General features: G+C 43.7%; 1 protein-coding gene across 1 annotated transcript; it reads left to right on the top strand.

Annotated features, from left to right (window-relative positions):
* The first annotated feature begins 1,280 nt into the window (after window positions 1-1,280).
* LOC120038423 lies at window positions 1,281-6,075 on the top strand. Its single transcript, XM_038984190.1, has 3 exons — window positions 1,281-2,022; window positions 4,822-4,901; window positions 5,974-6,075. The coding sequence occupies exons 1-3, from the start codon at window positions 1,281-1,283 to the stop codon at window positions 6,073-6,075; spliced, it is 924 nt and encodes a 307-aa protein (XP_038840118.1).
* Window positions 6,076-15,831: the final 9,756 nt, after the last annotated feature.

Genomic DNA, 15,831 nt, shown 5'->3' on the forward strand with positions numbered 1-15,831 from the left:
CACACACACACACACACACACACAAACAGAGACAGCAAAGCTTGCAGATCATCCAATCAACTTCTCACACGGCCTCATACAGATCTACAGGGACATCGAGCACCAGAAAATAGAGATTCCATTTATTTTGAAACACCAGGTACAGTAAAAACATTTTATGATGTGCTTTTTTGTGATATTTTGTCTGTTCTCACTAAACAGGTTAGATCTAGTCTGTCCTTACTAAACAAGTTAGATCTAGTCTGTCCTTACTAAACAAGTTAGATCTAGTCTGTCCTTACTAAACAAGTTAGATCTAGTCTGTGATGTATATTTTCATAAATTTGCTCTCTAGGAAGGAATCTACCAAGACAACCACATCTACCAAGACAACTAAAGGAGTTAACCCTCCACATCTATCAAGACAACTAAAGGAGTTAACCCTCCACATCTACCAAGACAACTAAAGGTGTTAACCCTCCACATCTACCAAGACAACTAAAGGAGTTAACCCTCCACATCTACCAAGACAACTAGAGGAGTTAACCCTCCACATCTATCAAGACAACTAAAGGTGTTAACCCTCCACATCTACCAAGACAACTAAAGGAGTTAACCCTCCACATCTATCAAGACAACTAAAGGAGTTAACCCTCCACATCTACCAAGACAACTAGAGGAGTTAACCCTCCACATCTATCAAGACAACTAAAGGAGTTAACCCTCCACATCTACCAAGACAACTAGAGGAGTTAACCCTTCACATCTATCAAGACAACTAAAGGAGTTAACCCTCCACATCTACCAAGACAACTAAAGGAGTTAACCCTCCACATCTACCAAGACAACTAGAGGAGTTAACCCTCCACATCTATCAAGACAACTAAAGGAGTTAACCCTCCACATCTATCAAGACAACTGGAGCGCTGGGCCAGCCACTCTTAAATATCACCTTCCAATTAATGAGACGAACAAGCCAGCACAGGTGTAACACATACTGACTAATGAAGTGACACCAATTGGAGTGCCCTACGTGCTAACATCCAACCTTGAAATATAAATACATTTAAAAAACAGCCTGTAACACTTTTGCCGGTGTAGTGATGTAGGGAACAGCTACATTAGTGCACTCCAACGCCATAAATGTCCAGACCTCTTAGCAGAGGCTTATACTGTATATGGAAGGTAACTTAACTGTATCACCATGAACTGTATTGTTTAATGCTGTCTGTTTCCTTGTACTCTCTCCCCCTCTTTCTATATCCCTCTCTCTCTCTCTCTCTCCCTCCCCCAGGGATACCATGGTTCGAACATTGAACAATATGGCGGAGCTGAGAGCTTCTAGGTTTGGTCATCCTTGGCCCAGGCACGGACTCAAGCTCCTTTTCTGGTTCGCCAACGATTACATCGTCTTCGACGATGACAACCAGATGTTTGCAAATTACGACCCCGAAGAGGGAGACTTTGGTTTCCATCACTTCCAGAACAGACATGAGAGTGAAAACGGCGTCTGCAAGAGGCTGCTTCCTGATGATGGCTACCCATTCTATGAGGTGGGCAACCTCCACCTTATAGCATCTGATTCCATGCCTGAGTACGTCAGGAAGTACAACACTGGTCACATAGATACCAGCAACATGGACCGCCTCATCATCAGTATGCGTCCAGACATGACAGTGGATAAGGTCTATGTGACCCAGCACGAGGACCTGAGGAGCTTCGACCCGGTCAACACCTATCGCATCAGCAGGGGGTTGCTCATGATCATATGCGGCCATCCATTCGCTGACATGTCACTGAGTAACTTCCTGGAACAGGCGGGCTATTCCACCCACGAGCCAATGAGATATATCGATCAGAGTTCTAGTACCGCCCAAATCGAATTCTCAAGCCCCGCACCCAGGGAGTCTAGGGACACCACAATGAATATGGAAGTTGGACCCAGAGCTCCGCCCAGAGCTGCACCCAGAGCTCCGCCCAGAGCTGCACCAGGCTTCTGGGAAAACGACTGTATCATACTGTTATTTTTTATTGTTTTTGTTTTATTTTACATTTATTTAACCAACAAGTTCTCATTTACAACCTGGCCAAGATAAAGCAAAGCAGTGCAACACAAACAACAACACAGAGTTACACATGGAGTAAAACAAACATACAGTCAATAATACAGTAGAAAAAGTCTATATACAGTGTGTGCAAATGGTGTAAGGAGGTAAGGCAATAAATAGGCCATAGTAGCAAAGTAATTAGAATTTAGCAGATTAACACTGGAGTGAAAAACTAACAGGTCTGTGAGAGTCGGAATTCTTACTGGTTGGTAGGTGATCAAATACTTATGTCATGCAATAAAATGCAAATTAATTACTTAAAAATCATACAATGTGATTTTCTGGATTTTTGTTTTCGATTCCGTCTCTCACAGTTGAAGTGTACCTATGATAAAAATTACAGACCTCTACATGCTTTGTAAGTAGGAAAACCTGCAAAATCGGCAGTGTATCAAATACTTGTTCTCCCCACTGTAAGTCTCCAACTTCAGCGATTTTTGCAATGGGGATGACCAGTGAGATACACCTGCTGGATCACGTACTACGGGTGGGTGTTGTTATGGTGACCAGTGAGCTGAGATAAGGCAGAGCTTTACCTAGTAAAGACTTATAGATGACCTGGAGCCAGTGGGTCTGGCGACGAATATGTAGCGAAGGCCAGCCGACTAGAGCATACAGGTCGCAATGGTGGGTGGTATATGGTGATTCGGTAACAGAACGGATGGCACTGTGATAGACTGCATCCAGTTTGCTGAGTAAAGTGTTGGAAGCTATTTTGTAGATGACATCGCCGAAGTCGAGGATCGGTAGGATAGTCAGTTTTACTAGGGTATGTTTGGCGGCCTGAGTGAAGGAGGCTTTGTTGCGAAATAGAAAGCCGATTCTAGATTTGATTTTGGATTGGAGATGTTTAATATGAGTCTGGAAGGAGAGTTTACAGTCTAGCCAGACACCTTGGTATTTATAGTTGTCCACATATTCTAGGTCGGAACCGTCCAGGGTGGTGATGCTAGTCTGGCGGGCGAGCGGGTGCGGGCAGCGAACGGTTGAAAAGCATGCATTTGGTTTTACTAGCGTTTAAGAGCAGTTGGAGGCCACGGAAGGAGTGTTGTATGGCATTGAAGCTCGTTTGGAGGTTAGTTAGCACAGTGTCCAAGGAAGGGCCAGAAGTATACAGAATGGTGTCGTCTGCGTAGAGGTGGATCAGGGAATCGCCCGCAGCAAGAGCGACATCATTGATATATACAGAGAAAAGAGTCGGCCCGAGAATTGAACCCTGTGGTATCCCAATAGAGACTGCCAGAGGTCCGGACAACATGCCCTCCGATTTGACACTGAACTCTGTCTGCAAAGTAGTTGGTGAACCAGGCGAGGCAGTCATTAGAAAAACCAAGGCTATTGAGTCTGCCAATAAGAATACGGTGATTGATAGAGTCGAAAGCCTCGGCCAGGTTGATGAAGACGGCTGCACAGTACTGTCTTTTATCGATGGCGGTTATGATATCGTTTAGTACCTTGAGCGTGGCTGAGGTGCACCCGTGACCGGCTCGGAAGCCGGATTGCACAGCGGAGAAGGTACGGTGGGATTCGAAATGGTCAGTGATTTGTTTATTAACTTGGCTTTCGAAGACTTTAGAAAGGATGGATATAGGTCTGTAACAGTTTGGGTCTAGGGTGTCACCCCCTTTGAAGAGGGGGATGACCGCGGCAGCTTTCCAATCTTTAGAGATCTCAGACGATACGAAAGAGAGGTTGAACAGACTGGTAATAGGGGTTGCAACAATGGCGGCGGATAGATTTAGAAAGAGAGGGTCCAGATTGTCTAGCCCAACTGATTTGTACGGGTCCAGATTTTGCAGCTCTTTCAGAACATCTGCTGTCTGTATTTGGGTGAAGGAGAAGCTGGGGAGGCTTGGGCGAGTAGCTGCGGGGGAGGCGGAGCTGTTGGCCGGGGTAGGAGTAGCCAGGAGGAAGGCATGGCCAGCCGTTGAGAAATGCTTATTGAAATTTTTGATTATCATGGATTTATCAGTGGTGACTGTGTTACCTAGCCTCAGTGCAGTGGGCAGCTGGGAGGAGGGGCTCTTGTTCTCTATGGACTTTACAGTGTCCCAAAACTTTTTGGAGTTAGAGCTACAGAATGCAAATTTCTCCTTGAAAAAGCTAGCCTTTGCTTTCCTGACTGACTGCGTGTATTGGTTCCTGACTTCCCTGAACAGTTGCATATCGTGGGGACTATTCGATGCTATTGCAGTCCGCCACTTAGCAGACACTCTTATCCAGAGTGACTTCAGTGCATTCGACGAAGGTAGATAAACAACAACATACTGTATCACAGTCATAACAGGCAAAACGTATCTGTAACCGTTACTGAGAAGGTTGTTGCTGGCTACAATACATATAAGAGAGATAGGCCAAAGGTCAAATGGGGTGGTGGATATGAGGGTTTAAATGATACTGCTTATAACAGCACCACCTATAGGCCAATTAGTGCAATTATTTTTGACCCAGTTAAACGGCCTCTAGTTTCTGTGTGCCAAATTTGTAAAAAGTGACCAATCTCTGCTTGAGTTATTTGACTATGTCAAGACACATAAAGAATACAGAGAATAACAATAGGTGGATGTGACCCTTGACCCCAACACTGGCCCCGACACTGCCTTTGACTGCCTCGTCTTATACGAGAACATTAAACAAGTGAGAGGTTTACCCACGAGGTGGAGAATTCCTTGTGACAACCCCAAGAGGTTTCAATTGTGTACCTGTGTCCTGTGTAAGGAGGGCTTCTTCTCAGGCAGGTTCTACCTAGAGGTGTTGGTGAAGGGGAAGACTTCTTGCAAGTTAGGAGTGGTCAGAGAGTCTGTGGGGAGGAAGGTACTGCTGATACTGAAGAGGTCTGAGTATGACTTTGGACTGTGGAGATGCAGCTTCATGCTAAGGACTACCAGACCAACATCACCTCAGCCTCTACCTGGCTCACCCCCAGAAGGAGCTGGTATTTGTAGATTATGAAGAGGGGCAGGTCTCCTTCTACGATGTGGAGTACAGGTCTGATATCTGTTCTTTCACTGGCTGCACCTTCACTGAGAAACCCCACCTTCAACACCGCTAGCCATCTTTTAAATCCAAGCCCAGAGCCATTGGTCATCTCTCCTGTCAGTCACCTGGCCTAGATTAGAGAGACGACAACTGAGAATGTACATCTTTATTTAACTAGGCAAGTCAGTTAAGAACAAAATCTTATGTACAATGACTGCCTACCCCGGCCAAACCTGGACGACGCTGCGCCAATATGGGACTCCCAATCACAGCCGAATGTGATACTGCCTGGACTATATAGCCTGGAGTACATGTCTGTCAAATCCAAAATGGCACCCTATTCCCTATATAGTGCACTACTTTTGACCAGAGCCCATACAAAGTAGTGTACTATATAGGGGATAGGGTGCCATATAGTGCCAAATAGTGCACTACTTTTGACCAGTACCCATAGAAATTAGTGTACTATGTAGGGGATATGGTGCCATTGGGACCTACTCTTGTTCTGTATTCTGATGCCTCATTCAGTAGTAGCAGGTTGGAGCACGGCGCTGGCCACTGGCTTCACTAGAGGATATGAATCCCACATGGGCCACATCCACTGACTAGTCAACGTTTTTGTAAGACAAGCCTGACTCCATGTTGTGTAATGATAGAACCCCATGGAGGTGGGGGAAGTGCATGTTACGGTTTATCTGTCTTTTGTCATGTGAATATAGTAATCATTTATATTGCAAAGCTAATTAGACTTTACTGTTTATTTTCTGTGTATTTTAACTTTCGAAACTATGAGGAGAATCACAGAATAAACATTTAATTTAAACTGAAAGATGTGTGTTGTTTAATGGCGCTGGTTGGTGTTCCATGTGTTTCTACATGATCCTCTCACTCCACCTTGTGGCCACAGATGGAACAGCACTCCAGACTGACGGAAGAGGCGAAAGAGATGGAGAGTGACGGAGAAAAACAGAGAGGAATAAAGACGCTGACACACATCAGTTCACGTTGATACAGCCTCCCTGTGCTATGTGGTGTAATCCAGGCAGTATTATGTGGTGTAATCCAGGCAGTATTATGTGGTGTAATCCAGGCAGTATTATGTGGTGTAATCCAGGCAGTATTATGTGGTGTAATCCAGGCAGTACTATGTGGTGTAATCCAGGCAGTACTATGTGGTGTAATCCAGGCAGTACTATGTGGTGTAATCCAGGCAGTATTATGTGGTGTAATCCAGGCAGTACTATGTGGTGTAATCCAGGCAGTATTATGTGGTGTAATCCAGGCAGTACTATGTGGTGTAATCCAGGCAGTATTATGTAGTGTAATCCAGGCAGTATTATGTGGTGTAATCCAGACAGTATTATGTGGTGTAATCCAGGCAGTATTATGTGGTGTAATCCAGGCAGTATTATGTGGTGTAATCCAGGCAGTACTATGTGGTGTAATCCAGGCAGTATTATGTGGTGTAATCCAGGCAGTACTATGTGGTGTAATCCAGGCAGTATTATGTAGTGTAATCCAGGCAGTATTATGTGGTGTAATCCAGGCAGTACTATGTGGTGTAATCCAGGCAGTATTATGTGGTGTAATCCAGACAGTATTATGTGGTGTAATCCAGACAGTATTATGTGGTGTAATCCAGACAATACTATGTGGTGTAATCCAGGCAGTATTATGTGGTGTAATCCAGACAGTATTATGTGGTGTAATCCAGGCAGTATTATGTGGTGTAATCCAGACAGTATTATGTGGTGTAATCCAGGCAGTACTATGTGGTGTAATCCAGACAGTATTATGTGGTGTAATCCAGGCAGTATTATGTGGTGTAATCCAGACAGTATTATGTGGTGTAATCCAGGCAGTATTATGTGGTGTAATCCAGTCAGTACTATGTGGTGTAATCCAGGCAGTATTATGTGGTGTAATCCAGACAGTATTATGTGGTGTAATCCAGGCAGTATTATGTGGTGTAATCCAGACAGTATTATGTGGTGTAATCCAGGCAGTATTATGTAGTGTAATCCAGGCAGTATTATGTGGTGTAATCCAGGCAGTACTATGTAGTGTAATCCAGGCAGTATTATGTGGTGTAATCCAGGCAGTATTATGTGGTGTAATCCAGACAGTACTATGTGGTGTAATCCAGGCAGTATTATGTGGTGTAATCCAGGCAGTATTATGTGGTGTAATCCAGGCAGTATTATGTAGTGTAATCCAGGCAGTATTATGTGGTGTAATCCAGGCAGTACTATGTAGTGTAATCCAGGCAGTATTATGTGGTGTAATCCAGGCAGTATTATGTGGTGTAATCCAGACAGTACTATGTGGTGTAATCCAGACAGTACTATGTGGTGTAATCCAGGCAGTACTATGTGGTGTAATCCAGGCAGTTCTATGTGGTGTAATCCAGGCAGTATTATGTGGTGTAATCCAGGCAGTACTATGTGGTGTAATCCAGGCAGTACTATGTGGTGTAATCCAGACAGTATTATGTGGTGTAATCCAGGCAGTATTATGTGGTGTAATCTATGCAGTACTATATGGTGTAATCCAGGCAGTACTATGTGGTGTAATCCAGGCAGTTATATGTGGTGTAATCCAGGCAGTATTATGTGGTGTAATCCAGGCAGTATTATGTGGTGTAATCCAGGCAGTACTATGTGGTGTAATCCATGCAGTATTATGTGGTGTAATCCAGGCAGTACTATGTGGTGTAATCCAGACAGTATTATGTGGTGTAATCCAGGCAGTACTATATGGTGTAATCCAGGCAGTATTATGTGGTGTAATCCAGGCAGTATTATGTGGTGTAATCCAGGCAGTACTATGTGGTGTAATCCAGGCAGTATTATGTGGTGTAATCCAGGCAGTACTATGTGGTGTAATCCAGGCAGTATTATGTGGTGTAATCCAGGCAGTACTATGTGGTGTAATCCAGGCAGTATTATGTGTGAGGGGGACATGAGGGAAAAACACCACTGCTTTGTTTCAGTGTTATTGACAGTCTTTATTTATATCTGTTAAGTAGAAACAGCAGAAACAGGATATTAATACGGTACTACACTTTACCAACCTATCCCCCTCCTTTAGCACCTCTAACAGGTCTGATTGGTGACCAGTCTAGTAACTCCTTTACCACCTCTAACAGGTCTGATTGGTGACCAGTCTAGTAACTCCTTTACCACCTCTAACAGGTCTGATTGGTGACCAGTCTAGTAACTCCTTTACCACCTCTAACAGGTCTGATTGGTGACCAGTCTAGTAACTCCTTTACCATCTCTAACAGGTCTGATTGGTGACCAGTCTAGTAACTCCTTTAACACCTCTAACAGGTCTGATTGGTGACCAGTCTAGTAACTCCTTTAACACCTCTAACAGGTCTGATTGGTGACCAGTCTAGTAACTCCTTTAACATGTCTGATTGGTGACCAGTCTAGTAACTCCTTTACCACCTCTAACAGGTCTGATTGGTGACCAGTCTAGTAACTCCTTTAACACCTCTAACAGGTCTGATTGGTGACCAGTCTAGTAACTCCTTTACCATCTCTAACAGGTCTGATTGGTGACCAGTCTAGTAACTCCTTTAACACCTCTAACAGGTCTGATTGGTGACCAGTCTAGTAACTCCTTTAACACCTCTAACAGGTCTGATTGGTGACCAGTCTAGTAACTCCTTTAACACCTCTAACATGTCTGATTGGTGACCAGTCTAGTAACTCCTTTACCACCTCTAACAGGTCTGATTGGTGACCAGTCTAGTAACTCCTTTAACACCTCTAACAGGTCTGATTGGTGACCAGTCTAGTAACTCCTTTAACACCTCTAACAGGTCTGATTGGTGACCAGTCTAGTAACTCCTTTAACACCTCTAACAGGTCTGATTGGTGACCAGTCTAGTAACTCCTTTAACACCTCTAACAGGTCTGATTGGTGACCAATCTAGTAACTCCTTTAACACCTCTAACAGGTCTGATTGGTGACCAGTCTAGTAACTCCTTTAACACCTCTAACAGGTCTGATTGGTGACCAGTCTAGTAACTCCTTTAACATCTCTAACAGGTCTGATTGGTGACCAGTCTAGTAACTCCTTTAACACCTCTAACAGGTCTGATTGGTGACCAGTCTAGTACCTCCTTTACCACCTCTAACAGGTCTGATTGGTGACCAGTCTAGTAACTCCTTTATCACCTCTAACAGGTCTGATTGGTGACCAGTCTAGTAACTCCTTTACCACCTCTAACAGGTCTGATTGGTGACCAGTCTAGTAACTCCTTTAACACTTCTAACAGGTCTGATTGGTGACCAGTCTAGTAACTCCTTTAACACCTCTAACAGGTCTGATTGGTGACCAGTCTAGTAACTCCTTTAACACCTCTAACAGGTCTGATTGGTGACCAGTCTAGTAACTCCTTTACCACCTCTAACAGGTCTGATTGGTGACCAGTCTAGTAACTCCTTTACCACCTCTAACAGGTCTGATTGGTGACCAGTCTAGTAACTCCTTTAACACCTCTAACAGGTCTGATTGGTGACCAGTCTAGTAACTCCTTTAACACCTCTAACAGGTCTGATTGGTGACCAGTCTAGTAACTCCTTTAACACCTCTAACAGGTCTGATTGGTGACCAGTCTAGTAACTCCTTTAACACCTCTAACAGGTCTGATTGGTGACCAGTCTAGTAACTCCTTTAACACCTCTAACAGGTCTGATTGGTGACCAGTCTAGTAACTCCTTTAACATCTCTAACAGGTCTGATTGGTGACCAGTCTAGTAACTCCTTTAACACCTCTAACAGGTCTGATTGGTGACCAGTCTAGTAACTCCTTTAACACCTCTAACAGGTCTGATTGGTGACCAGTCTAGTAACTCCTTTAACACCTCTAACAGGTCTGATTGGTGACCAGTCTAGTAACTCCTTTAACACCTCTAACAGGTCTGATTGGTGACCAGTCTAGTAACTCCTTTAACATCTCTAACAGGTCTGATTGGTGACCAGTCTAGTAACTCCTTTAACACCTCTAACAGGTCTGATTGGTGACCAGTCAGGTAACTCCTTTACCACCTCTAACAGGTCTGATTGGTGACCAGTCTAGTAACTCCTTTAACACCTCTAACAGGTCTGATTGGTGACCAGTCTAGTAACTCCTTTAACACCTCTAACATGTCTGATTGGTGACCAGTCTAGTAACTCCTTTAACACCTCTAACAGGTCTGATTGGTGACCAATCTAGTAACTCCTTTAACACCTCTAACAGGTCTGATTGGTGACCAGTCTAGTAACTCCTTTAACACCTCTAACAGGTCTGATTGGTGACCAGTCTAGTAAATCCTTTAACATCTCTAACAGGTCTGATTGGTGACCAGTCTAGTAACTCCTTTAACACCTCTAACAGGTCTGATTGGTGACCAGTCTAGTAACTCCTTTAACACCTCTAACAGGTCTGATTGGTGACCAGTCTAGTAACTCCTTTAACACCTCTAACAGGTCTGATTGGTGACCAGTCTAGTAACTCCTTTAACACCTCTAACAGGTCTGATTGGTGACCAGTCTAGTAACTCCTTTAACACCTCTAACAGGTCTGATTGGTGACCAGTCTAGTAACTCCTTTAACACCTCTAACAGGTCTGATTGGTGACCAGTCTAGTAACTCCTTTAACACCTCTAACAGGTCTGATTGGTGACCAGTCTAGTAACTCCTTTACCACCTCTAACAGGTCTGATTGGTGACCAGTCTAGTAACTCCTTTAACACCTCTAACAGGTCTGATTGGTGACCAGTCTAGTAACTCCTTTAACACCTCTAACAGGTCTGATTGGTGACCAGTCTAGTAACTCCTTTAACACCTCTAACAGGTCTGATTGGTGACCAGTCTAGTAACTCCTTTAACACCTCTAACAGGTCTGATTGGTGACCAGTCTAGTAACTCCTTTAACACCTCTAACAGGTCTGATTGGTGACCAGTCTAGTAACTCCTTTAACACCTCTAACAGGTCTGATTGGTGACCAGTCTAGTAACTCCTTTAACACCTCTAACAGGTCTGATTGGTGACCAGTCTAGTAACTCCTTTAACACCTCTAACAGGTCTGATTGGTGACCAGTCTAGTAACTCCTTTAACACCTCTAACAGGTCTGATTGGTGACCAGTCTAGTAACTCCTTTAACACCTCTAACAGGTCTGATTGGTGACCAGTCTAGTAACTCCTTTAACACCTCTAACAGGTCTGATTGGTGACCAGTCTAGTAACTCCTTTAACACCTCTAACAGGTCTGATTGGTGACCAGTCTAGTAACTCCTTTAACACCTCTAACAGGTCTGATTGGTGACCAGTCTAGTAACTCCTTTAACACCTCTAACATGTCTGATTGGTGACCAGTCTAGTAACTCCTTTAACACCTCTAACAGGTCTGATTGGTGACCAGTCTAGTAACTCCTTTAACACCTCTAACAGGTCTGATTGGTGACCAGTCTAGTAACTCCTTTAACACCTCTAACATGTCTGATTGGTGACCAGTCTAGTAACTCCTTTAACACCTCTAACAGGTCTGATTGGTGACCAGTCAGGTAACTCCTTTACCACCTCTAACAGGTCTGATTGGTGACCAGTCTAGTAACTCCTTTAACACCTCTAACAGGTCTGATTGGTGACCAGTCTAGTAACTCCTTTAATACCTCTAACAGGTCTGATTGGTGACCAGTCTAGTAACTCCTTTAACACCTCTAACAGGTCTGATTGGTGACCAGTCTAGTAACCCCTTTAACACCTCTAACAGGTCTGATTGGTGACCAGTCTAGTAACTCCTTTAACACCTCTAACAGGTCTGATTGGTGACCAGTCTAGTAACTCCTTTACCACCTCTAACAGGTCTGATTGGTGACCAGTCAGGTAACTCCTTTACCACCTCTAACAGGTCTGATTGGTGACCAGTCTAGTAACTCCTTTTAACACTTCTAACAGGTCTGATTGGTGACCAGTCTAGTAACTCCTTTAACACCTCTAACAGGTCTGATTGGTGACCAGTCTAGTAACTCCTTTAACACCTCTAACAGGTCTGATTGGTGACCAGTCTAGTAACTCCTTTACCACCTCTAACAGGTCTGATTGGTGACCAGTCTAGTAACTCCTTTAACACCTCTAACAGGTCTGATTGGTGACCAGTCTAGTAACTCCTTTAACACCTCTAACATGTCTGATTGGTGACCAGTCTAGTAACTCCTTTAACACCTCTAACAGGTCTGATTGGTGACCAGTCTAGTAACTCCTTTAACACCTCTAACAGGTCTGATTGGTGACCAGTCTAGTAACTCCTTTAACACCTCTAACAGGTCTGATTGGTGACCAGTCTAGTAACTCCTTTAACACCTCTAACAGGTCTGATTGGTGACCAGTCAGGTAACTCCTTTACCACCTCTAACAGGTCTGATTGGTGACCAGTCTAGTAACTCCTTTAACACCTCTAACAGGTCTGATTGGTGACCAGTCTAGTAACTCCTTTAATACCTCTAACAGGTCTGATTGGTGACCAGTCTAGTAACTCCTTTAACACCTCTAACAGGTCTGATTGGTGACCAGTCTAGTAACCCCTTTAACACCTCTAACAGGTCTGATTGGTGACCAGTCTAGTAACTCCTTTAACACCTCTAACAGGTCTGATTGGTGACCAGTCTAGTAACTCCTTTACCACCTCTAACAGGTGTGATTGGTGACCAGTCTAGTAACTCCTTTAACACCTCTAACAGGTCTGATTGGTGACCAGTCTAGTAACCCCTTTAACACCTCTAACAGGTCTGATTGGTGACCAGTCTATTAACCCCTAACGGTGTAACAAAAGTTACATGCAAAACTAACATGCAAAACAGGCAAGTAAAAAAGAGTAGGGGCTTATAACAGAACCTGAATAACGGGTCGCCACTGACTGATACTATTGCAGTCAGTTCAACAGTGCTAGTTTGAATGTAAACAGTCCCCCAAGGAGGTGAAACCAGAGCTCACCGGGCCCCTAAAAGGAGAAAAGGGTTGAGCCCTTGGCTGTAGCTCAAACATCTGGGCCCGTATTCAAAAAGCATCTCAGACTACTGCTGGTCTAGGATCAGGTCCCCCTGTCGTTGTAATCTCTTTCATTATGATTATAAGGATTAGAACTGATCCTAGATCATAGCACTGATTCAGAGACGCTTTATGATACGAGGAGGCAGAAAGTAGGGACATTTGTGGCATGTACCACAGCCCAGGCCAAGACTGGATAACTTTCAGTTTCATTTCCTGAGATCTTCATGGTGAGTCCTGCCCCCAGAGTAAATTATGACACACACACACACACACACACACACACACACACACACACACACACACACACACACACACACACACACACACACACACACACACACACACACACACACCCCCCCCCCCCCCCCCCCCCCTAAACCTGTTAGGTCTAGTCTGTCCTTACTAAACAAGTTAGATCTATTCTGTCCTTACTAAACAAGTTAGGTCTAGTTTGTCCTTACTAAACAAGTTAGATCTAGTCTGTCCTTACTAAACAAGTTAGATCTAGTCTGTTCTTACTAAACAAGTTAGGTCTAGTCTGTCCTTACTAAACAAGTTAGGTCTAGTCTGTCCTTACTAAACAAGTTAGATCTAGTCTGTCCTTACTAAACAAGTTAGATCTAGTCTGTCCTTACTAAACAAGTTAGATCTACTCTGTCCTTACTAAACAAGTTAGATCTAGTCTGTGATGTATATTTTCATAAATTTGCTCTCTAGGAAGGAATATGCCCGAATCTAGCTCACAATTAACAACTTGATACTTTATTTGCTCTAGTTTGAGTTCATCTAGGTCATCTCTAATCTGAGTTCATCGAGGTCTGCCTTTATCTGAGTTCACCTAGGCCTGATCTAGTTTGAGATCATCTAGGTCTGTTCCAATCTGTGTTCCATTAGGTCTGCTCTAATATGAGTTCTTCTAGGTCTGATCTAGTTTGAGTTCATCTAGGTCTGATCTAGTTTGAGTTCATCTAGGTCTGCTCTTATCTGAGTTCACCTAGGCCTGATCTAATCTCAGTTCATCTAGGTCTGCTCTAATATGAGTTCATCTAGGTCTGATCTAATCTGAGTTCATCTAGGTCTGATCTAATCTGAGTTCATCTAGGTCTGATCTAATCTGAGTTCATCTAGGTCTGATCTAATCTGAGTTCATCTTGGTCTGCTCTAATCTGAGTTCATCTAGGTCTGCTCTAATCTGAGTTCATCTTGGTCTGCTCTAATCTGAAATGGGGAATTTACAAAGAGTCATTGACAACAACCAAAACGAAACCGGTGGGCTTTTAGGGGGGGTTTTGAAAGACACTAAAGGGGGTGTCCACTGAAAGTTGACTAGCAACAGCAACTGGAATATAAAAGACACCCACCATGAGCGCCCACCAAATTTACCAGGAAGAGGCAAACAAAAGAAAAAGCCACAACAAACTTAAGGACAGGATCCAAGAAAGTGGAGCAAACTGAAGAGGGAAGATCAGATAAAGGATTGTTTGTCTAGAAATGAAAATAGGGAGAGACAACTAGAGGAGTTAACCCTCCACATCTATCAAGACAACTAGAGGAGTTAACCCTCCACATCTATCAAGACAACTAGAGGAGTTAACCCTCCACATCTACCAAGACAACTAGAGGAGTTAACCCTCCACATCTACCAAGACAACTAGAGGAGTTAACCCTCCACATCTACCAAGACAACTAAAGGAGTTAACCCTCCACATCTATCAAGACAACTAAAGGAGTTAACCCTCCACATCTACCAAGACAACTAAAGGAGTTAACCCTCCACATCTACCAAGACAACTAGAGGAGTTAACCCTCCACATCTATCAAGACAACTAGAGGAGTTAACCCTCCACATCTATCAAGACAACTAAAGGTGTTAACCCTCCACATCTATCAAGACAACTAGAGGAGTTAACCCTCCACATCTATCGAGACAACTAGAGGAGTTAACCCTCCACATCTATCAAGACAACTAAAGGTGTTAACCCTCCACATCTATCAAGACAACTAGAGTAGTTAACCCTCCACATCTACCAAGACAACTAAAGGAGTTAACCCTCCACATCTACCAAGACAACTAAAGGAGTTAACCCTCCACATCTATCAAGACAACTAAAGGAGTTAACCCTCCACATCTACCAAGACAACTAAAGGAGTTAACCCTCCACATCTATCAAGACAACTAAAGGAGTTAACCCTCCACATCTACCAAGACAACTAAAGGAGTTAACCCTCCACATCTACCAAGACAACTAGAGGAGTTAACCCTCCACATCTACCAAGACAACTAAAGGAGTTAACCCTCCACATCTACCAAGACAACTAGAGGAGTTAACCCTCCACATCTACCAAGACAACTAAAGGAGTTAACCCTCCACATCTATCAAGACAACTAAAGGTGTTAACCCTCCACATCTACCAAGACAACTAAAGGTGTTAACCCTCCACATCTACCAAGACAACTAAAGGAGTTAACCCTCCACATCTATCAAGACAACTAGAGGAGTTAACCCTCCACATCTACCAAGACAACTAGAGGAGTTAACCCTCCACATCTACCAAGACAACTAGAGGTGTTAACCCTCCACATCTAGTAAGACAACTGGAGCGCTGGGCCAGCCACTCTTAAATATCACCTTCCAATTAATGAGACGGACAAGCCAGCACAGGTGTAACACATACTGACTAATGAAGTGACACCAATTGGAGTGCCCTACGTGC

This window comes from Salvelinus namaycush, unplaced genomic scaffold (assembly GCF_016432855.1).
Source record: "Salvelinus namaycush isolate Seneca unplaced genomic scaffold, SaNama_1.0 Scaffold22, whole genome shotgun sequence".
In the NCBI taxonomy this organism is placed as follows: domain Eukaryota; kingdom Metazoa; phylum Chordata; class Actinopteri; order Salmoniformes; family Salmonidae; genus Salvelinus; species Salvelinus namaycush.

Coding starts and splice junctions, on each gene's coding strand:
- LOC120038423 (XM_038984190.1), top strand. CDS start 1,281: ATGGTTCGAACATTGAACAATATGGCGGAGCTGAGAGCTTCTAGGTTT. Junction 2,023..4,821: donor ATTTTTTATTGTTTTTGTTT/TATTTTACATTT, acceptor GCTTCTTCTCAG/GCAGGTTCTACCTAGAGGTG. Junction 4,902..5,973: donor GAGAGTCTGTGGGGAGGAAG/GTACTGCTGATA, acceptor TTGTGGCCACAG/ATGGAACAGCACTCCAGACT.